Raw genomic sequence first — 26,489 nt, 5'->3', positions numbered from 1 at the left:
TATGTCTTCTGCTCTTACCTTTGAATATCAACATTTATTATTATGGAGTAAAAAGGCATTATTTAATAGATAATAAAATCCAGAATAACTGAACTTTTTATAAGTTTCGGTTTTTCCCATGAGAGTTTTGGAACTTTGGAGAAACTAGAGTGATAGCTTAGAGCAATTAAATACACTGACAGAAACCATTTGTTTCAACCAATTCTCTTGACTTTTTAAATGACTTTTAAAGTCTCTTGACTTTAGAAATATAATGCATTTTTACTTCAAAACATTCAAACAATACAGAAAGACAGAAGTCAAAGTCAAAAATGGAAAGTCTCCTCTTATACCCTAAACCCCCACCCCCCAGAAGTAACAACTGCTAGCAGCTCGCTCATTATCCACACACTTTTCTAGGTGTATATAAACACATATGTAAAGTCACATTTTTTTTTACAAAATTGGAATCATATTATTATACTAAGTTTCAGTTATCATTTCTGATTAATTGAAATGCAAAAGTATACTGCTTTCTTTTAATGTTTATTTACTTTTGAGAGAGAGAGAGAGAGAGCAACAGAGCACGAGTAGGGGAGGGATAGTGAGAGAGGGAGACACAGAACCTGAAGCAGGCTCTAGGCTCTGAGTCGTCAGCACAGAGCCGGATTCAGGGCTCAAACCCACTAACCGTGAGATCATGACCTGAGCCTAAGTTGGATGCCCAACCAACTATGCCACCCAGGCACCCCAAAAGTATACTGCTTTTATCTACTTATTTCAGTACTTCTCTTTCCTGTTAGAAGTTATACTTCAGGGCACCTGGGTGGCTCAGTCCGTTGAGCGTCTGACTTCTGCTCAGGTCGTGATCTCATGGTTAGTGAGTTCAAGCCCCACATCAGGCTCACTGCTGTCAGCACAGAGCCCGCTTCTGATCCTCTGTCTTTCTCTCTCTGCCCCTCCCCTGCTTGCACTCTCTCAAAAATAAATAAAACATAAAAAAAAAAGAAGTTATACTTCATCTGAAGGCAGGAGTTATCTTGTTAATGTTTTTTCTAAATGCCCACCAAGGTGCTTTGTATTTGTTAAATAAATATTTGTAGACTTGAATTTAAGCAATTAATCAATGTGAATGAATGGAGAGTGAAGAAAAAGATAAAATAGCCGTAGGTTAAAGGAAAAAGATAAAATGATTTATTGAAATTTGCTTTTGCTAACGTGTATGATTTCTCTAAGGGAAAAAAAAAATAAATAAACAGAAGGTAATGCTAATGAATTCACTGTTTGATTAGGTACTGATATGGTGCCCCGGCTGGTGAGGCTGGATGAGGGTATAATCAAAACCATGACTCCCAGTTTGCCTCTTTCCTTACAGTGTTACTGGCACCCAAAAACTGTCCCATGGGTTTCACAGTGTACTGGTCCTTGTTTTTGTGCCTTGTCTGTTACATACCCCTAGCATTGTCTCAGCCTGTTCAATCACCTTTGGGTCTAAGGCATAAAAGTATGCTTCAAAGGCATATAATTTAATGCATGTAATGTCCTGGAAATGACAGTGATGGAGAAAGCTGAAAGACTCAGTTCCAATCCTAGCTTTGCCACTGAGACATTGGGCAAGTCACTTACATCTTGGGCTTCAGCATCTCATCTATATAGAAGATATTTGCAGATTGGATCAAGTGACCTGTAAGGTCCATCCCCTACCTCTAGTTAGCAGGCAAGAGCCCAGAACTTGGAGAAACACAGTGTGGGCTTGACTTGGTTTCTGAAACTAGACAAGTCATTTAACCTCCCCATCCATTGGTCTCCTCGCCTCTAAAGTGGGAATGCTAATTGTTACCTACCTTAATTCTCCTAAATAAAGATTAAATGAGATAGTACATGGGAAGCACTTAGAACAGTGCTCAGCATATCTGGCCCTGGATACATGTTGGTTCTTATTACTATTTACACTATTAATTTTCTATGGTTCTGTAATTTAATCACTGTTTATTTGATCATGAAAATCACTAATCTTTAATGACCATTTAATTATGATTTGTTTGAAAATGGTGCTGCGCTGAATGCTATACAACCACAGCATCCCTGCCCTCTTGGTCTAACATTCACAATGGTGTAAAGATCTCAATCCTCAATCAAGACGGTCAAGTGTAGAAGTGGTCCCTCAGGATTCATTTAGCTTCTGACACCAATGAGGACAATATCTAATGCCAACTTTGCTGGTTCTAGGAAAGGAGCCCAGGGAATTATACAGACGTGTTCCATGCTGGGCCAGGCACTTGGACAGCTACATGGTTTTCTGAAAACTCCAAATTTTTTCCATGACCTTTCTAGGTGATACTGAATTTCACACACATAGATATTTTCCTCTCAGCATGGAAGAGTGGGATACAATACCTTCATTCTATGACCGTTCAGTTCTTTTAATCAATTATAATCAAGTACAGCAGGAAGAAAATATAATTTTAAAACAGTATGTTGTGGTTCATGTCAGATGGTCCCCAAGTGCTTCAAAATTTAGAACTAGTCGGACATATAGAAAGCAGGATGGTTTAGTAAAGAGACCAGAAAGGCCTGGGTTCAAATCCTAGCTTCACCAATGTCCAGCCTCTGTGAACCTCAGTTTCTTCTCTAAAATGGTAAAAATTAAATCTGCCTTGTAGGGGCTGTACTATCGACAATGTGTGTCAGGTGACCAGCTGACTAGCTGACCCATACTGGGCACTCATTCAGCAAGTATTCTGTGTCAGGCTTTTCTCTGGGCATCTATAGGTACCACTGGAAACAAAATAGGTACAGTCTCTGCATTCAAGATGCTTGGAGGCCAGGCATGGTTCTATACTATATGGGCCTGAAATGTACAATCTGGGGGACCGTCTGTAAGAAAAAAAATTATGGACATGAAAGTTGGTACAAGAGTGAACATTTATTTGGAATGAGAAAAATATGACAACAGGTTACTGTGGGCTTGATTCAGATTCCTTTTTTTCCAAGGTCTCTTCAGGGAATTCATAAGGAATACTTACCTAGAAATGCTTCTAAATACAACCTGGCTTCCAACCCACCTAGCACATTCTATAGGGAGGGACCCATATAACTGAGTGGCCCTAAAACTTCAGCTTCCTTTAGTTCATGGGAAATCTGCCTTTGTTGCAGGGCCCAAAAGGTCTTGTCTTATTTTTGTTATTGTAATAATTGTATTATTTGTAATTTCCAGAGTGTTTTCTATGTTGACTGTCTTTAAGTCTTCATTCCTAAATCCTGAGGAAAGGCCTCAGGTCATCCACTCAGACCATTTTAGCTTCAATTATACTCTGAGATATGGTCCTTTTGCATGAAAAAATTACTAACAAGATCACGATTGTTAATGTAATAATAACAGGAAGCTTAAAATATCATTCCAACCTCTGCAGACTTGGCATGCAAATGTTCTCCTTGGGCAAGGAAATTGAACTTCAGTTAAGCATCAATTTACTAATATTGATTTCTTCTAAGGCCCCTTCTAATATCTGGGGAAACCCACAGATGCTTCGCTTAATTAATTATAAGGTTTATTCTAGACCTTTTTCCTTTTATGTCGCCAGGTTTAGATCCTGACTCAAACATTAGTTGAATTTAGTAATATTATCATTGAAATTAGAATTCTATAACAATATTAAAACCATTTTTTTGAAGGAACAAATATAGTAGAGTTTAGCTTTTACATGATTTCTACGGGGAAATCCTGAAACTATACAAACTGATAACGAACAAAGATTTGTCAGAATCATTTGAAAACATAACAATTGGAAAGAAAATAGGAAAATTCATTAAAACAAATTTTAATATTATCATTACTGAGCTATTCCAACTATAGAAAACATGAATTTGAACCATTAAAAATAGGATAGGTAAAAATTTTCTTTATGAAAGGTGGGAACTTTTGTTAATATTGAAATTCTCACCTAAGATTAATGAGGGATATCATTTCCCAGAGTTTCAAGATTCAAAAAAAAATTAAAGAAGTAGCAGTCACATAATAAACTTTAATGAAATAATAGTTACATATTTTTTTTAGCAATGAACAGTAAAGTTTGCATATCTTAAACACCCAATAAATATTCGTGGAAAATGAATGAATGTTAAATAAGCTGGAAGGACAGTAATTATAATTAGCAGAAAACCGGATGCTAACATAAAGAAGTGTTGAGTAGATGAAACAAATGAATCAATGAATCAAACCGAAATTATTATTATCATCATTATTATTATTATTATTATTATTTTGGTTTCAGGAATAGAATTTAGTGATTCATCACTTAACATACAACACCCAGTGCTCATCCCAACAAGTGCCCTCCTTAGTGCCCATCACCCATTTAGCCCAATCCCCCCTCCCCTCCAGCAACCCTCAGTTTGTTCTCTACAGTTGAGAGTCTCTTCTGGTTTGCCTCCCCCTCTCTTTTTTTTTCTCCTTCCCCTATGTTCATCTGTTTTGTTTCTTAAATTCCACATATGAGTGAAATCGTATGGTATTTGTTATTTCTCTGACTGACTTATTTTGCTGAGCATAATACCTTCTAGCTCCATCCAATCAAGCTGAAATTAATCCCAATCCAAATGGACAATGACTAAAACTCAATCAGCTGCAAAAAAATAAATGAGAACACACATGTCTAGCCATGAAACTCGAGAGGTAAGGGAGAGCTGGCTGCAGAACACTCTTCCTGCCCACGTAGACTTCCTACCATTGTTTTCCACAGCAAGTTAAAGTTATCTTCAGCTTCCTTTTTTAAAGTACAGTACTTCAAATTTACATTTGTGTAGTCTTCACAGTCTTCACATGTTTTACCTCATTCGATCTTCACTACAATTGTCTAGCGTGTTTCTTTTTAGCTTAGGATAACAGAGGGAGAGGGAAAACTGAGGCTATCGGAGGGAATGATTTACCCAAGACGAAAAAGCCAGTTAGCAGTAGGGCCAGTACTAGAGCCTAGGTCTCTTGCTTTCGGAACCTGGGTCCTTTCCCCTATGATACCATGTAGGTAAGTAGCAGTTTCCTGTTGCTCTTGATAACCATGTATCCCCAAATACAGCAATGTTTTGAAGGACATGGTCAAAGAATACTCACACCAATGGACAAAATGTGTGAAGAGTAATTTGGAAATATGTAAAACAATTTTAAAAATAGGTAGCCCATTTGTGGGATTAATAGAAGGAAATAAATCAAGCACATTAAAAGCTATATGCCCAAAGTTAGTTATTGCAACGTTATTTATGACAGGAAAAAAAAAATGAGAGGAAGGAAGGAAGGAAGGAAGGGAAGAAGAAAGGAAGGGGGGGGGGGACCAAGCTAATTCCTATCAAAAGAGAGAGATGACTAAGTAAGCCATATTTCATCAAATTGGTGAATGGTTATGAAGATTAAAAAGATGGAAAGTGTTCAAAGGGATATTAGCTGGGAAATATATTTGGGAAAGCTGGATGGGATCACAGAAATATGAAAACAGTTTGCTATGATTGTAGGGTTTTAAATAAATTTTCTTTAACAGTGTTTACTTAATACTTTATGAAATAGCTTTAACAATAAACAAGTTTATAGTTCACATGAAGATATTTCAACCAAAGTGTGACTAAAATCATGCACATATTTGGAAATTTAGCTTTTGACAAATGATTGCGGGTTCCTGAAATACAGACATGGGTGATATGCTACGTTTGCTCATCTGTCTTCAGCCCGTACCCTCCACAGCCTTCCCTTCCACCAGCGTCCCGCCATGTCTTCCTGATCTCTGACCCCGTCTTCATCTTGTTTCTGAAATTGTGCCGGTATCTTATTTGCTTCCTATCGTTCATAGAACTTATCTGAATCTGCTCTTCTAGGGGCATCAAAGAAAGCTGCTATGTTAGACTAGAGGAGGGAACAGAAGAAGATATTTGGCCCCTGGCTGTCTCTCAGTGACATCAGGCTCTGATAGCTGGCTCAAAAGGAAAAAGCTGCTGACTTCCCCTTTAAGCCACTGAATCTGAAGAACAAAGGTTGAAGCTCCCTTAAATCAATCATTCCAAAGGTAGACGGCCTTGTACAAGATAGAGGGTAACCTTGGGAAATCGCACAAGGAGTGTTGTGCAAGGCTGCAGGGCCAGGCCACACTCCTAAACCCCATTTCGGTTTTCCCAACAGACCTCCTTTATGAGTGCCAGACCAAAGGACATGCATGGATATCCCCATTTCATTAAGATTTATGTCAAACTCACTATGTTGGAGCAATACTTTTTACCTTGTTATTTGCCAAACAGGATCAAGTTATAACCATAAGTACCACACAAAGAACCTCCCCCACATTCTCCACATGAGAATGGAGAGGCTGTCTTCAGTCCTGAGCAAAGATAACCCTGGATACCTTGATAGCCTATGCAAATAGCAGCAAAGGTGAAAGAGACACTGGGGAATACGAAGGTCACCTTGGGGCATGACAATACGTGTGTGTGTGTGTGTGTGTGTGTGTGTGTATCTCCAGAAAACTTGCTTGGAAGGGAGTTGCCAATGTACGTGTCTGTTGTCTTCTAAGCTGTTCTATTTCTCATTAAAATGCTGATACAACCAAGATTTTATCACAGCTTAGGTCATCTTTCATATAATCACTGAAATCTGCAATAGAACATCTCTATCTTAAAGAAATTCCCCTCTCCTTTTTTTGCTCCCATTAGGACTGTTTTAATGAATGTATACTGATTCCATCTCACTCTTCCTCTAGTGTCTGATAACATCATATTTGCAAGGCAGTTAGTTTATGACTTGGAATCTTACATGTTCAGGGCTTTACACATCACAGGTGCACAACAGCCCTGAAGAGATGTACTGATGATCACTGCGGCTTTTGTGAATGAAACTACTGAGGATACCGAGGGATTAAGTGACAGATCAGAATAAAGCAAAGAATGCTTCCTTTCCACTCATGCATGATTGCTTTCATATCGAATCAGAAAAAAACAAAAAACAGTTTTCAAGTCTTTCTGTTGTGATTCCAGCCCCAGAAAATCCCAGAAAGAGTGAATAAGACCACTTCAGGTGAAGTCTGTCCCAGGCTCTCCTGTGATTCTTTCCAGGAACTTTCCAGGTTCCAGGTAGGGGAGAAGGCCACAGCCTGAATATTTCTTTAGGAGGAGAGCATTCTTAAGTATCCTTGGGAATGTCTGGGTGCTAAATGATTCCAGGATCTTCCAGTGAAAACTGATCAAGGACAGGTAGAATGGAGGTAATACTTCAAGGCAAATACTCCTTCAGAAAATCTTTCAAGGAATTATTTAAATTAGCTATTATTGCATAAAGCAAGGAGGCATCAGTTCTAGAATCCTTACCTCTTAGGGTAACACCTATCTTTCCTCACCTTAACACGATTTATGGACCATTTTCAGTGTCCACAGGATCTATTAAGTTCAAACCATTGCTCATATTTGATTGTTTTTGGCTTCTAAAAGGGCATTTCACATAATTCAACCCAATATAAAATACCTCTAATGAGTGAAAGAGAAGCTAAGGAATAAAATGGAAAGCAGATATTGTGGGTTAAAAATAGTAAGGTTTTGTGCACTTGTTTTAGAAACACCCAAACAGAGGAGAAATTGAGACATCTGGGAAGAGACATCAGAAAGCAAGCAAATCAATTGCCCCGGGAAGAGGTGGCTGTCACACAGATAACAGACAATTCTAAGTCTAGCCAGGACACGAAGTGGCCCTTGAGCATTAACTGGCCTGGAGTCCTTAACTGTAGTCCTTGACATTTGCTCCTGCTGATATAGCTCATGACTCTTTACCAAGCTTCTAATTACTTTTCCACTTAATGACCTATTTTATGCCATTTTACATGTTTTCTTTCATAAATTCAGTATTTTTAAAAATTTTATTTATTTATTTATTTATTTTATTTTATTTTTTAAATTTACATCCAAGTTAGCATATAGTGCAACAATGATTTCAGGGGTAGATTCCTTAATGCCCTTTACCCATTTAGCCCATCCCCCCTCCCACTACCCCCCCCCCCAGGAATCCTCTGTCTGTTCTCCATATTTAAGAGTCTCTTATGTTTTGTCCCCCTCCCTGTCTTTATATTATTTTTGCTACCCTTCCCTTATATTCATCTGTTCTGTGTCTTAAAGACCTCATATGAATGAAGTCATATATTTGTCTTTCTCTGACTCCTTTCGCTTAGCATAACACACTCTAGTTCCATCCACTTTGTTGCAAATGGCAAGATTTCATTCTTTTTGATTGCCGAATAATAATCCATTGTATATATACCACATCTTCCTTATCCATTCATCCATCGATGGACATTTGGGCTCTTTCCATACTTTGGCTATTGTTGATAGTGCTGCTATAAACATGGGGGGTGCATGTGTCCCTTTGAAACAGCACACCTGTATCCCTTGGATAAATACCTAGTAGTGCAATTGCTGTGTCGTAGGGTAGTTCTATTTTTAATTTTCATAAATTCAATCTTATTTTCCCAATAATATTATTGGCTCCTGAGGGCACATTCCTGTGCCATACATTTCAGCCTCTCCGGGGGGGACAATCCAGGCATTAAGTAATTGCTAAGTAAGTACCTATTAAACAAGTGGAGGAGCACCTGGGTGCCTCAGTCAGTTGAGCATCTGACTCTTAATTTCTGATCAGGTCATGATCTCACAGTTTGTGAGTTCGAGCCCTGCATTGGGCTCTTGGCTGACTGCATGGAGCCTGCTTGGGATTCTCTCCCCCTCTCTCTCTCTGCCCCTCCACCACCTCCCGACTCTCAAAATGAATAAATAAACTTAAAAAAAAAACAAAACAAGGGGCGCCTGGGTGGCGCAGTCGGTTAAGCGTCCGACTTCAGCCAGGTCACGATCTCGCGGTCCGTGAGTTCGAGCCCCGCGTCAGGCTCTGGGCTGATGGCTCGGAGCCTGGAGCCTGTTTCCGATTCTGTGTCTCCCTCTCTCTGCCCCTCCCCCGTTCATGCTCTGTCTCTCTCTGTCACAAAAATAAATAAAAAACGTTAAAAAAAAAAATTAAAAAAAAAAAAACAAACAAAACAAAACCCAGCCTGGAAACCTATCATGAGGCTCTGTTATAAGAAAGCTCAACTGGAAATGTAAACTGTGGGAGAAACAATAGTAACAACATGCATCTCTGGGCTGTACCTCCCAGATGCTCTATTCAATGCTACATATTTAATATATACATCAGCACAACATCTAACAGCTTTACAAAGGGTATTATTAGTATTAGTATTGTTATTAACTTCATTTTGCAGGTGAGGATACTAAGAGATTTCAGAAAGCTTAAGTGAATTATATAAAGCCACACAGTAAGTACCTAAACTTCAAGCCCAAGATGGCTGAGCCCAAAGCCCACATTCTTTCCACTGGTTTCCTGTTTTGTATAGTACCTATCACTCTTTAACAGTAACAGTAATAATAATAACTGTTATGTTATATTAATAATATTTTATAAAAGAATAGTTATGAAATAAAACTGTTATATTAATAATAATGTTATAAAAATAATAGTAATTATAATAATGGCTTATGTAGGGGTTACTCTGTGCCAGGCACTCTTCTAAAGTCCTTTACATATATTATTTCATTCAATCCCAACAACAAACCTAGGAGATGGGCTCTATTATTATCCATTTACAGAATTTTGAGAGTGCATTATCTTGGACTTATAAGTTAGGGCTAAAAGGAGATCTTGTAGAACGATGAAAGATCACTTGTCTTTGTCTTTTTATGTAGAGGAAGAAACCCTACAATCCACATAATATCTCACGTGCACCCAGCCCCAAGAGGGCCCACGAAAGGAGTCAGGGAGAGGAGGAGAACGATGGAGCTTGGACCAGAGCTCTCTGCCTGCCCTTGGTAATCCTATAGGAGAGGCTGTAGGTTGGAAGCACAGGAGAAGCAGAGAATAGACTTTGAGATCATCAGGGTTTCCTGACAGCTTTCCCCTACATCACCCTGTGCTGCACTAATTTGTCAATGAAAAGACCTTCTACCAGCCAAGTTACAATCCTTGTGAGTAAGGACAATAAAAATTAATAATATTTTCTTCTTATTAGGCTCATTCTAAAGTTTGGCATAACTACAACGTAAATTTCCGACCACATCAGAAAGGTTGGTTGTCAATCACGTTGGGATCCCATTGGATTGAACCAAACAGATCAGAAGACATGATGGATATACTCAAGTGTCAACAATCCATGGTTTCAGTGCTCGGATGGTTTGCCAATCCTATCCATGGGGATGGAGACTACCCAGAGGTGATGAAAAAGCTGCTGCTCTCCATTCTACCCCTTTTCTCTGAAGCAGAGAAGAGTGAAGTGAGGGGCACAGCTGACTTCTTTGCCTTTTCCTTTGGACCCAACAATTTCAAGCCCCAGAACACCATGGCTAAAATGGGACAAAATGTGTCACTCAATTTAAGAGAAGTGCTGAACTGGATTAAACTGGAATATGGCAACCCCCGAATCTTGATTGCTGAGAATGGCTGGTTCACAGACAGTCATGTGAAAACAGAAGATACCACAGCCATCTACATGATGAAGAATTTCCTCAACCAGGTTCTTCAAGGTTGGTTGTACATTAGCTCAATTTTTAAAACTTTTGAATACTAATCCTTACAGGATACTTAAAGTCATCTTCCAACATATGATTATTGTTGTTGGGCTTCCCCATTGTCTAATGTTGATAGAATTTTTAAATGTTACTCTCATGTCCTTTTTTAATAAAATTTTGAGAACAAAATAGTTTTAGACTATAGATACATCCTAAATTGGTAACAAGGTGCTGTATCATTCTTTGTAAAAGAAGGCATGCTAGGGGCGCCTGGGTGGCGCAGTCGGTTAAGCGTCCGACTTCAGCCAGGTCACGATCTCGCGCTCCGTGAGTTCGAGCCCCGCGTCAGGCTCTGGGCTGATGGCTCGGAGCCTGGAGCCTGTTTCCGATTCTGTGTCTCCCTCTCTCTCTGCCCCTCCCCCGTTCATGCTCTGTCTCTCTCTGTCCCAAAAATAAATTAAAAATGTTGAAAAAAAATTAAAAAAAAAAAAAAGAAGGCATACTATAAGAGATACATCCCAAAGTTTTTTGACAGTAGTAACTTGGTTTAAGATGTTGAAAGCTTTTCTTGAAACTGTGCTGTTTTTATTCTATTACATGACTAAATAGTAAAAAGGCCTGGAGACAAAGAATGAGCCATGAATGGCAAAGCTGAGTAATTTCTATGGCTCCTAGATAGTTCTCTGACCCCTAGTGACCCCTCATACCTTTTCCACTACTCAAGTAGTGACATCTACAGGTGACTATTGAAATAATGGAGCAGAAGATAAGCTCAAATTATGGTGGGTTTGTCCCCTTCAAAATTGGGCTCCATTTCACCCAAATACAAAGAAATTCTTGGGGCGCCTGGGTGGCTCAGTCAGTCAAGCATCCGACTTCAGCTCAGGTCATGATGTCACAGCTCGTGGCTTCAAGCCCCACATCGGGCTCTGTATTGACAGTTCAGAGCCTGGAGCCTGCTTCAGATTCTGTGTCTCTGTCTCTCTGCCTCTCTCCCAGTCGCTCTCTGTTTTCTCTCTCAAAAATAAATAAACATTAAAAAAAAAAAAAAAAAGAAATTCTTAGTGGATCTTTCTAAAAGTCTGTAGCTCTCTTTAGAAGTCATAAGCCTAAGGGTGCCTGGTTGGCTCAGTAGAGTGTGTGACTCTGGATCTCAGGGTCATAAGTTCCAGTGCCACGTTGGGGATAGAGTTAATAAACAAACAAACAAACAAACAAACAAGAAGTCACAAGCCCAGAGGAAAATCCCAGGTTCTGCAAGAGAGTCTTCAGGGAGGGTCCTCTGGGAGAGCAAGACCTTGTTTCCCCAACCTGTGGGAAGGAGCAGCATGGAACAGAGCCATGCCCAGTCACAGGAATGTGCATATGGGGACCGCCAGAACACAGGACTCTGCCTACAGGGCCTGAGCCAAATACCTATGGTCGGGCAGAAGGGCTATACATTCCCTACATGTTACGATTCCATTTCCCCTGAGGACTGTACAACACCAAAGGGACTAGCACCAGGGCCTACCGAAATATATTTATCTCACTAGAATCTCTTGGCATGGATTTTCCACCTTTTAGGAAAAGAACATCAGTGACAAAAACCCAACAATGCAGAAATGAGGGCTCTTAGGAAAAAAAAATTTCATGATTGACTTGGGCATTTGTTGCTTTTATTGCTGCTGTTGATTTCCATATTTCATTTTTGCCCAATTCCTAGAAGTTATTGAATCAGTTTCTTTTATTTTTTTTTTTTAATTTTTAAGGGTTTTATGTTTGAGTAATCTCTACACCCACCGTGGGGCTTGAACTCAACAACCCCAAGATCCAGAGTCGCACACTCCACTGACTGAGCCAGCCAGATGCTCCTGAATCAGAGTTTTTAAAGCTAGAAACGTCCTGAGAGATCATCTTTTCCCATCTTTTTTAACAAATGAGGAAACTGAGGTCAACAAACTTGCCCCAGAGCACCCTTGCACCTCCTGCCCCTTGGCTGGTCAGTCCTTCTCTTACACCACTGTACTTGTTTTCTTCCTTAGATGCTCATTCACTTATGTTTATTCTCAAAGCTGATTTTTCAGTCCTTAAAGGGTAGCTACTTAGGAGATAGTTTCTCCACAAATGGGAACCAACCCAAGCTTGAAATGCGAAACTCTTGGTCACAAGCAGACATCTGCATTGGTCCCAAAGGGTTCTGGAAATTTCTATGCCTTCTGACACAGATTTGCATACTAAGTCTCAGGAATATTTTAAATTTGATTATTTCACTGTATCTTTCACTTCTTGTGGGTAGGGGGAGGACCATTCTGGATGAAAATAACTGCCACTTTTCCAGTATAAACACAAATTTTCTATTTTCTATAATGAGCCTTTAAATTAGGGGGAAAAGTTGGTTTCACAATATGCTCCTGGCAACATGTCCCCCAGCATACTGTTAGTGAATCATAACCGTGAACCAGAGTGAACATCTCTGCTTTTCTTTCTCTGTGCAGCAATAAGGTTTGATGAAATACGAGTGTTTGGCTACACTGCCTGGTCTCTCCTGGATGGCTTCGAATGGCAGGATGCTTACACCACTCGCCGAGGATTATTTTATGTGGATTTTAATAGTAAACAAAAAGAAAGAAGGCCCAAGTCTTCGGCACATTACTATAAACAGATAGTACAAGAAAATGGTTTTACCTTAAAAGAGTCTACGTCAGATGTGCAGGGTCAGTTTCCCTGCGACTTTTCCTGGGGTGTCACTGAATCTGTCCTTAAGGTAAGCGGCTACTTACAAATTAACTATGAACTGGTGCAAACAGTACACAGTATTTTATTTCATTTACTCAGTGACAACTATCAGACAATATCAGATATGATTACTTGGAGGTGATGGAGGGGAGTTGCGGAAAGAGGAAGGAAAATGAGGAGAATTGATGCTTACTGAGAGCCTCTCATGTGCCAGAACTTCTCCTTGGTGATGGAGATGAAAAGGCTGCCCTCAAGGAGTATACAGTCTAGAGGGAATTTACAGTTGCTTTTGAAGGAGGCATTGGTCAGTAGTGTCAAAGTTATAAGAAAAAGCTTTTTATAGATTTTGTTTGCCAAAAGCAAATTATTAGTGGCTCTTTATTCAAGTGGTTCCTGTTATCTGATAGATTTGAATAATTTGCCTTATGAGGTCTCTGTATCCCAGTGGAGCCTCTCATGTCTCATTCTTCACCTTCATCAGATTATTTGCTTAAATGCCACCTTCTCAATAAGGCTTTGCTCCACTCCAAAAAGTCACTATCTCCTCAATTCCCCTTCTTTTTCTTCTGTGAATCCTATTCATCACTAACATACCACTATGTACTTTACACATTTTTATTTTTACCCCTAGCTTTATTGAGATACAATTGACATACAACATTGTGTAAGTGTAAGGTGTACAACATGTTGATTTGATACATTTATATATTGCAAAATGCTACCATAACAAAATTCCCATTTCTTTTTGTGGGGAGAACATTTAAGATCTATTCTCTAAGCAACTTTAAAGTATATATAATATAGTATCATTAGCTACAATCACTATGCTGTACATCAGATCCTCAGAACTTGTTAATATTATCACTGGAAGTTTGTGTCCTTTGACCAGTATCTCTCCATTTATCCCACCCCCTAGCAACTACTTTATGCATTTTTCTAATTTTTAAAATTTTTTTAGTTTATTTATGTTTATTTTTGAGAGAGAAAGAGAGAGAGAGTGAGCAAGGGAGGGAGGGTAGGAAGAGGGAAACAGAGAACCCAAAGCAGGTTCTAGGCTCTGAGCTGTCAGCACAGAGCCAGATGCGGGGCTTGAACTCACAAACCGTGAGATCATGACCCAAGCTGAAGTCAGACGCTTAACCGACTGAGCCACCAGGAGCCCCTAGTTTATTTTTTTTGAGAGAGAGCATGCACAAGAAGCGGGAGGGCAGAGAGAGAGGATGAGAGAATCCCAAGCAAGCTCCAGGCTGTCAGCACAGAGCCTAATGAGGGGCTCGATCCCATGAACCATGAGATCATGACGTGATCGGAAATTAAGAGTCAGATGCTTAACTGACTGAGCCCCTATACATTTTTCTTATTTACCACGTCTTCCCCCTACTGGAATGCAAGCTTTCTCCACACAAGGGTGGAGATGTTTGAGGCTTTGCTGCCTGCTGTGTGCCTTACTAGGGCAGTGTCAGGTACATGGCCAGTGCTCAATGCAAGGTCAACTTTTAGAGCGAGATGAGACCTTAGAGACCTATTCCAAATCCTTCATTTTACGGATTAAGAAAGTGAGACCCATCAGTTCATAACTGAGACCTAAGTGACTTGCCCAAGGTAACACAAATAGGCAGAACTATAACAGGCAACTCTCAAGCACCCATATTTGCAGTGCTCTTTTCAAAATAATAGCAACTATTTTTTAAACACTTATTATGTGCCAAGCATGTAGCTGTTGTATGTATGCACGTTCTCTCTATTAAATCTTAAAAACTCTCATTTTACAAGCAAGGAAACTGGGGCTTAGGGAGGTTATGTAACTCATTCAGGTTACAAAGATCTGTTTCATGACACCACGATATAAGATCTCACAATACCACACTATGGCCTGTATTCTAGAAGCATATGGAAAGACAACAAGATGTACAAGGGATGGGACCAGACAAAATGGCTCAAACCATGAGTGAACAAAGTCCACAGGTCATGAATATCAACCCCTGTTGATACTTAAACATGACTTAGTAAATGCTCAGAGATAATAAAGGGGGGGAAAGATATAGAGTAACTTAAATACAGGACTGACTTATCTTCCACTTGTGTCCCCTATGGAGCCAACTACTTACCCAGTTCCTATTTCCTACACATGGCAAAGGCACGCCATCTTTTCCCTACAATTTCAAATGGGTTTATATTTTCTATAATTCCACACCCGCAAAGAAAGATCCCAAGAGACAAGAGTTCCTGCCTGCACATGACTCAACCTGTAAGTTTCTGTTTCATCTGAAGACCCACCTATACCCCTGTGATTGACACTGTGAATGTCTACCCCATCTGGGGACCCTACTCCTACTCCTAGGAGCGAAAGTGAGTCACTTAGGTCAGGGGAAAGCAATTCTGGGATCAACCATGTCTGGGTTTCATGCTTACCCCTGGAGCCTGGTAGACATCGATCTTCCTTGAACTTGGACTAAGAATGAGGATAAATTGTTTGCCAAGGAAAATTAGGGTGCTTTTTGAAAAATCAGCCAGAGGATTATGAATAGATGCCAAAAAAAAAAAAAAACCCTAAATGTCCTCTATACAAAGACTGACAAAATGAAAGTAACATTTTAAAAATATTAGTAGGCCTACCTACAAATATCCCTATCTTACTTTCCCCCTGCCTCTCAGCATTCTTTTCTCCTCCAACATATTTTTTTAAGTTTCTTTATTTTGAGAGAGAGAGAAAGAGAAAGCATGCATAGGGGCATGGGGAGGGGCAGAGAGAGAATCCCAAGCAGGATCTGCACTGTCAGCCCAGAGCCCATGAACCATGAGACCATGACATGAGCTGAAACCGAGTTGGATGCTCAACTGACTGAGCTACCCAGGCACCCCCTCCACCAACATTTTGTTCTGAAATATTTCAAACTAGTACAATAAACACCCATATTCCCTTCATCGAAATTGACCAATTGTTAAGATTTTGCCACATTTGCTTTATGCTTTATAAAGTGTTTATGTTTGATAAACAAAGTGAAAAGTTTCAGATGTCATTACAATTCACCCCAAAATATATCTATTCAAATGTGTCTCCTAAAAATAAGAACATTCTCCTATATTATTATATTATCATACCTATAAGATTTAATATTGATTCAATATCATCACATTCCATATTCAAATTATCCTAAATCTTCCAAAAATGTCCTTTTTGGTTTAAAAAATGTTTTTGGATCAAGAATACAAACAAGGATGTCATTCATCTTTAGCCTCCTTTAATTCAGAATAATTCCCCCAAGTTCATGGTATTGGCAGTTTTGAAGAGTCCAGACCAATTGATTGTAGAATGTCTCATGTTCTGGTTTTCTTTGATTGTTTCTTTGTTGGATTCAATAAACTTCTGGAATGATACTATGTAGATGAGGTTCAATATATATCACATCAGGAAGCACATGATGTCATTGTCTCATTATGAAAGATGTTAATGTGTGGAAGTAGCAGTTACCAGATTTCTTGATTAAGGTAGCATTTGCCAGATCTCTTAATTGAAAGGTAACTTTTCCATTTGTAATTAGAAAGTAATCTGCTGATGACACTTTGAGACTGTATACATATCCTGCTTCCTAACAATATGTCACTAATGGTCTTAATATTGATTCATAAACTTCACCTGAATTATTACCTTGTAGATTGCAAAATGGCAAATTTTTAATTATATTATTCCTTCAACATATATTGGGTAGTCCTCTTAACTTCAGTGCATTATAATTCATTACTGCCATTGTTTCATTACTCATTTTGATGCTCAAATTATCTCACTCAAAGTAGCCAATAGGACTCCTTCAAACCGCTCCTGTGTCTTTTTGACATTTCCCTTTCAGTTTTTAAGCACATCCTTATTTTTCTGGCATTAGATGTACCAGCATCACCTCATTCTTTTCCTACCCCAGACTGGAAGAAGCCATTCTCCAAGGAGCCCAGTATCCTTTTAGTGGAGAACAGAATTTTAGAAACAAGCTCTTGGGAGCTAGGGTTGAAATCAGGGTTCACCATCTCTAATGAGATCTCTTAGCAGATTAATCACACCCACTTGCTAAAACTAATGCTTTTTGGAGATTTTTAAAAGACACATTCTCATTGGCTCTTGCCTTATTTCACAGCAAGATTGCTCTTTGTAAACACCTTTTCAATATTGATGCTCTGAGGTTTCAAAACACTGAGACTGTCAATCTAAGCTAGAAGGATTGTACTCAAATAATTATATACACATTTAACTTCATGCTCACATGGTCAATGTTCTCTCAGTTTAATGTTCTAGATAACTGGTTGACAGATGGTAAGTGGGCAGTGTTATGGTTTTGTAATTAGACTATGAAGGATGACACACAAGAAAACAATTAGAGGGAAAATATTTACCAAAGGTTATCATTTTTTTTCTGGGTGCATTTAAACTCAGCTAAAGGAAGAAAAGGTATTTTAACACAAATGAAGAACTTTTATTTTTCCTATTAATTCTGAATTTGGAGATGTTTTTCTTAAGCATTTTTATTTTTAATTTATACTCAAGGGCCTAGCAGGCAATTATTGCAACCATGGAAAACTAAACCCAAGTCATGACTACCTTAGGTTTATAGATTGCTTTAGAGTTGACAGAGTGCTTTGCCAGAGTCATTGGCTCATTACGGCACATCTGTGGGGTGGGTGACATTGCTCTGTCACTATCCAGAGTTGCCAAGCCCAAGTTTCAAAGAGGGAGAATGAGGACAGGCGTCCAGGACTATCTCCTTGGTGGAGGGGCAGGGTATGACACACCAGATCCAAGAGTCAATTTGGGAGTTTCTGGGGGATATTTTCCTGTTTTCCCCAGTCATAATCCAAGTATCTTGCATTAAGAGGGTGTTCAGTATTCTCCTGTTGGATGAATAAATGCCGTGTTCTCATAGACACATGGGTAGGGACAACATAATGATGCATATGTGATATCACCTGGACTTTTCAAATATAAGGTGCTAGAAAATTGCATTCAGTAAATGCAAGGGCCATTCCCTATGCCATCCCACTAGCCTCTTGTAGGAACTATGGCTGGGTTAACCAGCCACCGTTGACTCCCAAGTGCCGAACTCAGTGAAATCCTCTACGACTGGAATTTTAACTTTGCCGTCAACTTATGGCAGGGTTTGGAAGGTCCATCTTTCATGATTCCTTTTAACTGAAGGTACCAACCCAAATTTCCCAATGCATTTGAACAGAATCATGAGAGACCCCACTGTATAACTTGAGTTTTTAGGACAAAAAAAGGAGTTTCTCAGTATTTTCTGAAAAGCAACTTGTTATCCAAGCCAAGCCCTGGGTGTGTTTCTTTCCCTGTTTTCTGGTCTCCCTGGGAGATTTCAAGAGCTAGAAGAGAGGATGATCCATCCAGGCCTCTTCTATGACATCACCAGGAGAACTAGAAGAACATTCAGATCGTTATGAAGAGGCTACATGCTTCGTTTATGTTCTTTGTTGTCAGTGAGAGGCAGAAGAAGACCCCCCCCCCCTTCTTCCTCTTAAACGATGTATGCTAAGAGCCTATCTGCCAGGGTGTGCCTTACTTCGATGTGCTTGTTTTCACAGCCCAAGGCAGTGGCTTCCTCCCCACAGTTCAGCGACCCTCACCTGTATGTGTGGAATGTGACAGGCAACAGACTGTTGCACCGTGTGGAAGGGGTGAGGCTGAAAACACGGCCAGCCCAATGCACAGATTTTGTCAGCATCAAAAGACAACTCGAGATGTTGGCAAGAATGAAGGTCACTCACTACAGGTTTGCTCTGGACTGGCCCTCAATCCTTCCCGCTGGCAACCTGTCCGTGGTTAACCGACAAGCTCTGAGGTACTACAGGTGCGTGGTCAGTGAGGGGCTGAAGCTCAACATCTCCCCAATGGTCACGTTGTACTATCCGACTCACGCCCACCTGGGTCTCCCCACACCCCTGCTGCACAGCGGGGGATGGCTGAACCCATCCACAGTCCAGGCCTTCCAGGACTACGCCGGACTGTGCTTCCAGGAGCTGGGGGACCTGGTGAGGCTCTGGATCACCATCAACGAGCCCAACAGGCTGAGTGACATCTACAGCCACACTAGTAACGACACCTACCGGGCAGCCCACAACCTGCTGATTGCCCACGCCCTGGTCTGGCACCTCTACGACCGGCGGTACAGGTCTGCGCAGCACGGGGCCGTGTCGCTGTCTCTGCACTCGGATTGGGCGGAGCCCGCCAACCCCTACGCCGACTCGCACTGGCAGGCTGCCGAGCGCTTCCTGCAGTTCGAAATCGCCTGGTTCGCAGAACCCCTCTTCAAGACCGGGGACTACCCGCTGGCCATGAGGGAGTACATCGCCTTCAAGAACAGGCAGGGGCTCTCGCGCTCCGCGTTGCCTCGGTTCACGGAGGAGGAGAGGAGGCTGGTCAAGGGCGCCGCGGACTTCTATGCGCTGAACCACTTCACCACCTGGTTCGTGATGCACGCGCGCCAGAACGGCAGCCGCTACGACGCGGACAGGGACGTCCAGTTTCTGCAGGACATCACCTGCCTGAGCTCGCCCAGCCGCCTGGCTGTCCTGCCCTGGGGGGAGCGCAAGGTGCTGAGGTGGATCCAGAAGAACTATGGAGACGTGGATGTTTACATCACGGCCAATGGCATCGATGACCAGTCTCTGGAGAATGATGAACTCCGAAAATACTACTTAGAGAAGTACATTCAGGAGGCTTTGAAAGGTGAGGTGAGGGGCCATATCAGATACAGTGAAATAGGACATTACCAGCTAATGTGAACCAAAAAATGAGGGGAGAAGGCGCATTAATGACAATGCCAGCTCATTAGGGAAAGTTTGGCAAGGATAGAAAAGCATTTTTTTAAAAATCAAAAACAATGACAACCCATAGGGGCGCCTGGGTGCCTCAGTTGGTTATACGTCTGACTTTGGCTCAGGTCATGATCTCACTTTGGTGAGTTCGAGCCCCACATGCGGGACTCCAGAGGAACAGAGAGAGAATCTTAAGCAGACTCCATGCTCAAGCTTGCCACCACCCTGAGATCACCACCTCAGCAGAAATCCAGAGTCTGATGCTCTGGATCAGACAGCCACCCAGGCAGCCCTGTGGGTTTTTCTTCTTCTTTTTTTTTAATACTAAAAAGTAGGTATCTTTGAATACAAACCTGTGTCTTCATTCCTAATTATCTCCCTAAGGACTGCCCACTATGGAATTATTGGGTCAAATGTTATAAAGGCATTTTCTATCCCCCCTCCCCTAGTAAGCTATTTTTTTAATACTGTAAAAAATTTTCCTCAATTTTATCTATTTTGATAGGACCAAACAGCAGTGTTTGAGAGTCTTTATCTCCTACTCTTTCCAGCATTTGCTACTATCATTTTTAAATATTAATTTTAAATATTCATAATAGATTTGTTGAAGCAGCAAAAACATCCCAGAAATAGGTTTACTGAGCACCGAATATGGGCAGAAACTGTTCTAGGCACCATATCAGCACTCACCAAAATAAAGACTACTGTCCTCATGAAGGCTGTATTTTTGTGGGATGAGAATCAGCAGGTAAGATACAGAGTGTCAGAAGCAAAAAGTTCTATGAGAAAACACAGCAGGGAAGAGGGAAGAGGGTGCCCAGGAGTGGGGTTTAGGAGTGGTTACAATTCTAAAGCGTAGTTAGGGAAGTCTTCAAAGACCTGGAGGAACAAGGCAGCAAACCTGTGCAGTTATCTGTGAAGTGTTCCAGGTGAGAGAACAGCAAATGCAAAAATCCCAATGTGGGAGCATGCCTGGCCTGTTTGAGGTTCAGGAAGGTTGAAGAATGAGTAAGGGAGTAAAGCAATCAAAGATGAGGTCAAGGAAGTAGAAGAGGCATTAGTAAACCATCGTTAAGAACGCAGCTCTTACTGTGAGAGACAGGCTATTTAAGGTTTTAAACAGCAGGGGAACATGATCTAACTCACAGTCTTTAAAAAACACTCTGGCTACTCTTTTTTACAGTGAATACACTATAAAGGAGCAACAACAGAATCAGGGAGGGTTGGAGTCTAAGTAAGAAATAATGGGGGGTTGGATTAGGTTATAGAGTAGAGATAGTGAGAAGTGGCTAGCTTCTGGACTGATTTGGAAGGTAAAGTCATCAGGCTTGGATGGAGAGTTGTTAGAAGAGTGAAGAATGAAATCTGTTTTGGTTTGAGCAACTAAAGCGTGAGCGGCCATTTACCAGGTCAGGGAGACTGACAACAGGTTTTTGGAGAGTTGTTTGGTGTTGCACAGGTTAAAGTTTGAGACATCTATTAATCAATCAATTAGAGATGTTACATAGGCTAACTGGAGTCTCAGGTTCAGGTCTGGGGCTGAGATACAAACTTGGGAGTTAAGACCAAGAATGGGATTTAGAAACAGTAAGGCTGGATGGTATCACTAAGGGAGCAAGCGTAGAGGACTGAGCCCTGGGACACTTCAATATTCAGACGTCAGAGAGATGAGAAACCAATGAGTAGGGTGAGTAGGAGCCAGTGCTTTTCACTAGAGGGTGTGCAATCAAGGATATTTTTGCATAAGATACTAAAAGTTATAGCATGTTTATATGGAAATGAACCAATAGTGAGGGGAAATGTGAGAGGAGAACAGATGGAGAGAGGTCCTTGAGTAAATCAGAGAATAAACAGTGTATAAGAGTCAGCCTCTTCCAGGAGCATGGACAGGACATCCACAGCAACAGCAGTATGGTAGTAGGTGGATAGATAGGATTGTGGGAGTTTGAAGAATTCTCCTGTATGTTTTTCAGTAAAATAGGAAGGAAGATAGTTATCCCTTCAAAGCAAGGACAGAGGTGCTATGTTTGAGGAGGGAGAGGTGTTAAACAGCCAAGCAAGTGACTAGGGGAAACCAAGTATGGTTATTGGGCCGCACCAAGGACATATTGGAGACCTGAAACCAGCCAAATAGGTAAGACTTTTGTGCTTATGATCAACTGAACAGTGTAAGTCCTTTTCCACCTTCATGGCTCCAATTCATAAATGCACTTCTGTGCTCTGCTCCCAGTTTTTATATTATGGATCAAAGTTTTACTTCAAATGTTTAAAAACTTAATTACACATATTTTTAAAATTACACATATTTTCACTTTTACCAATCATGAAAGAATGTCAAAAAACCCTTTAAGGACAATCACTACTTTTTTATAGGTATGACTTTATTTCAATGGAAACTAAATTCTTATAGTCCATGTGATTAATGTTCATTTCTGATATTTTTCAGCACAACTGATTGATAAAGTCAAAATCAAAGGCTATTATGCATTCAAACTGACTGAAGAAAAATCTAAACCCAGATTTGGATTCTTCACATCTGAATTCAAAGCTAAATCCTCAGTTCAGCTTTACAACAAACTGATCAGCAACAGTGGCTTCCCTTCTGACATCACTAGTCCTAGATGCAGTCAGACTCCAAGAAACACAGAGTGCATTGTCTGCTTATTTCTTGTGCAAAAGAAACCACTGATATTCTTTGGTTGTTGCTTCTTCTCCACCCTGGTTCTACTTTTATCAATTACTATTTTTCATAAGCGGAAGAGAAAAAAAATTTGGAAAGCAAAGAACCTACAGCACATACCACTAAAGTAAGGACACAGACAGGTCTAAGTGAAACTGATCCTATTTCTGTATGAAAGAAAGTTTAAAAAATTCACTCCGGTTCCATATACTGGTAACTTACAGAAGAATTACCTATATTGTAGAAAGACAATTTGAAATACTAGTGTTAACCAAGTGATGACAATCAAGGTCTCTGTTGTGTGGTTCAAATGAATTTTCCCTTAAGGTGTGGACATCAGTGAATTCAGTTCTTGGATCTGAAGGTAAAGGCTTTACCCAGACAGTAAGCTAGGATTATCTGATACACTGCTTCATTAAGTTTGATGAGCTGTTTTCTATCATTCTTCTCTAAATACCAATAGCTACATTTAACAAATTATATTGAAAAAAGTGCAACTTTGGTTAGACTCCACAACAGAAAATTTAAAACTCTTAACACTGGATAGTCAGTGATTATTCTGTCACTTCTAAGGAGGTGCTTTTCCCCTTTAGAAAACACACAATAGGATTAGTGTTCATTTATCATCAGCTACAGCATAGACTGTTAAGCCCACTGATCCTAGTTTTCAATATAAGTTATCATTTATAAAATATAGGATTTTGTGGTCTCTCCTTGCACAAGATCCAAGTTTTAAAAAACAAATAACTTCCATAACTCATCTCATGGAAAGGTCACAGGACTAAGATAAAGGACAGCTAGACTCACCGGCCTGCTCAACCTCACAACACTGCAAACTCCTTTAGACAAATTGACAGCATTTTCCTCACTTGATTTTTGTGATGCAACAAACGAGATCTTACATACTTGGGAAAGCTAAACATTCTAAAAAGATGTCAAGTTTTATTATCAAGTCATCAGAGGACCCTATTAGTCTGTAAGACTGGGTTCTCTCCTGAGCTCCACTGTTCTGATACCATGTGAATACAGGGACCTCTCAGATGTAGAATGCAGGTGTATTTTGACCTTGCACCTTGCAACTGTGCTTTTTGTGTACATGTTGATGGTCTGAAGGAGTTAAAACTTTTCATTGTACCTTTTGAAGCTGGGATTAAGTAACTTAAATCTGAACCAGGAGTTTGACTTTCTTAAAACTCCATGCTTAAGACTTGTTGTGTATGCTAAACTCGAAATGTAAACCCATTCATTTCAATCACCACCCCATTACACATAGTAGCTAATCACTGTCCCCCGCTCTCCAGGAACCTGAGTCAAAGCGGAGTTTTTTTTGTTCAAAAACGCTTGGTAGGAAATCACCCTAAGTTAAGGCAATTGTGATTGTTTTCCAGGTCCACCTATGTCAGAAGCCAAATTTTATATTGAACAGAGGTTCTAATTGAAAATAGCAGTGTTTCAAAGATAACTGTAATGAGAGAACACAATTGGTCAAATAAATGCACAAGTGATTGATGGGAAATAAATTTGCTTTTCGGCTGGCCAAATTCAAACAGTAAAATTTTTTATTTTTCTTGATCCCTCTGCACCCACTCTTCCACCTTTGGGAATTTTTAGATTATGCTTTTTGTTTTCAAATAATTTTTTTAATTTCTTCTTTGAAAAGTAAGTGGACCTAAGGCTATCCACAATTACAACTGGTTGTTCTAATGTTCACTATGTGTAAAGAATGTCATTTAAAAGAATCACTTGGCTGGTTCCCCCTCCCCTTTGTGCCACATGGCTTCACTGACCCCACAGTTCCAGTGAATATTCTAATTATCAGTTGAACAACTTACCAACTTTTAAACCTCTCTTAACATCCAACATCTTGAAAAAAATGCACATTCAGTATTAGGAACAACAAAGATTTAAGAATTAAATTTAGGTTTTCCTTTCCTGGGGTCTACTTTGTGCTCTTTGATCCAAAAGTACCTTGAAAACTATTTGGCTCTATCGATCTTAGGGTTCATGAGAGTCAGGCTCTGTGCTCTCAGTGGGGAGCCTGCTTGGGATTCTCGCCTCTCCCATCTTGCTTGGGCCCTCTCTCAAAATAAACATTAAAAAGATACCTTGTATTTATAATCTTCACTACTTCAGGTCTTTACATTTACACCTTAAAACTTGTGTCCTTCTGCATATTTGTTGCCTTGCCATACATAACCACCAACCCCTGCCCCCCCCAGCCCCAGTCAAGTCCTTAAACCAATGCTTACAGCAGTCCTAACACCTAGGAATCATCTTACAAGTTTTTAAGCCACAATCATATAAGAATCCTTAGATAGGTATTTAAATCATTTTTTTTTTTTCAACGTTTTTTATTTATTTTTGGGACAGAGAGAGACAGAGCATGAACGGGGGAGGGGCAGAGAGAGAGGGAGACACAGAATCGGAAACAGGCTCCAGGCTCCGAGCCATCAGCCCAGAGCCTGACGCGGGGCTCGAACTCACGGACCGCGAGATCGTGACCTGGCTGAAGTCGGACGCTTAACCGACTGCGCCACCCAGGCGCCCCGATAGGTATTTAATCTAAATCATGACCAATTATACTTTTCAGATTTATCCCAGACTCAAATATTTAAGAATTGTCAAGTTATCATTTGAAACTGCTGGTAGCTTTTGACAAGATCTTCAGAATTTAAGCCTGAGACTTGCTGGGGGGCAGGGGGAATCATCTTAAAATCTAAACTTGTGCTAAATTTTGTGCGTGCTAGTAGTTTGTGTATTCAATGTGACAAACTGTCTCTCAAGTCTGGTTTATCTGGAAAATATTACAACATAACCATATTTAAAGATCCTCTGTAGATCTCTTTTGCTTTGTTGGTGGCAATGCAAGCTGGCGCAGCCACTCTGGAAAAGTATGGAGGTTCCTCAAAAAACTAAAAATAGAACTACCCTATGATCCAGCAATTGCACTACTAGGCATTTATCCACGGGATACAGATGTGCTGTTTCAAAGGGACACATGCACCCCCATGTTTATAGCAGCACTATCGATAATAGCCAAAGTATGGAAAGAGCCCAAATGTCCATCAATGGACGAATGGATAAAGAAGATGTGGCGTATATATATATACAATGGAGGATTACTCGGCAATCAAAAAGAATGAAATCTTGCCATTTGCAACTACATGGATGGAACTGGAGGGTATCATGCTAAGTGAAATTAGTCAGAGAAACACAAAAATCATGACTTCACTCATATGAGGACTTTACGAGACAAAACAGATGAACATAAGGAAAGGGAAGCAAAAATAATATAAAAACAGGGAGGGGGAAAAACAGAAGAGACTCATAAATATGGAAAACTGAGGGTTACTGGAAGGGTTGTGGGAAGGGGGATGGGCTAAATGGGTAAGGGGCATTAAGGAATCTACTCCTGAAATCATTGTTGCACTATATGCTAATTTGGATGTAAATTTTTAAAAATAAAAAAGATCCTCTGTAAAAAGGTGGTCAGTACATTTTGACTAATTGTTTAATTCTCAATGTAATTTATTTCAAATAAACAGTTTATGCTAACAGCCTGATCAATTTTAAGAACTATAGATTATGAATGGGTCTGGTGTATAATTGGGTTCTGCCTAACACTGCCCCTGCCCATCCTCCCAAGCTGTGTGCATACTGGTGAACCTTCCTCAGAGTTTTGTTTTCTCCTTATAAAATGTGGGCACCTAATCCTCAAAGT

The 26,489-nt window shown here is 40.2% G+C and overlaps 1 protein-coding gene across 1 annotated transcript in view; it reads left to right on the top strand.

Annotated features, from left to right (window-relative positions):
• KLB (klotho beta) overlaps nucleotides 1-26,323 on the top strand; it is a 37,052-nt gene extending 10,729 nt beyond the window's left edge. The window contains 5 exon segments of the mRNA XM_058722806.1: nucleotides 10,059-10,569; nucleotides 13,032-13,300; nucleotides 18,856-19,999; nucleotides 22,535-25,086; nucleotides 25,322-26,323. Coding sequence (XP_058578789.1) covers nucleotides 10,059-10,569; nucleotides 13,032-13,300; nucleotides 18,856-19,999; nucleotides 22,535-22,899 — 2,289 coding nt within the window. The 3' untranslated portion in view covers nucleotides 22,900-25,086; nucleotides 25,322-26,323.
• The last annotated feature ends 166 nt before the right edge of the window (nucleotides 26,324-26,489 follow it).

The sequence above is a fragment of the Neofelis nebulosa genome, chromosome 3, assembly GCF_028018385.1.
Source record: "Neofelis nebulosa isolate mNeoNeb1 chromosome 3, mNeoNeb1.pri, whole genome shotgun sequence".
NCBI classification, from domain to species: Eukaryota; Metazoa; Chordata; class Mammalia; order Carnivora; family Felidae; genus Neofelis; species Neofelis nebulosa.
Note: the sequence above shows the minus strand (reverse complement) of the source record. Positions and strands in the feature narration are given on the sequence as shown.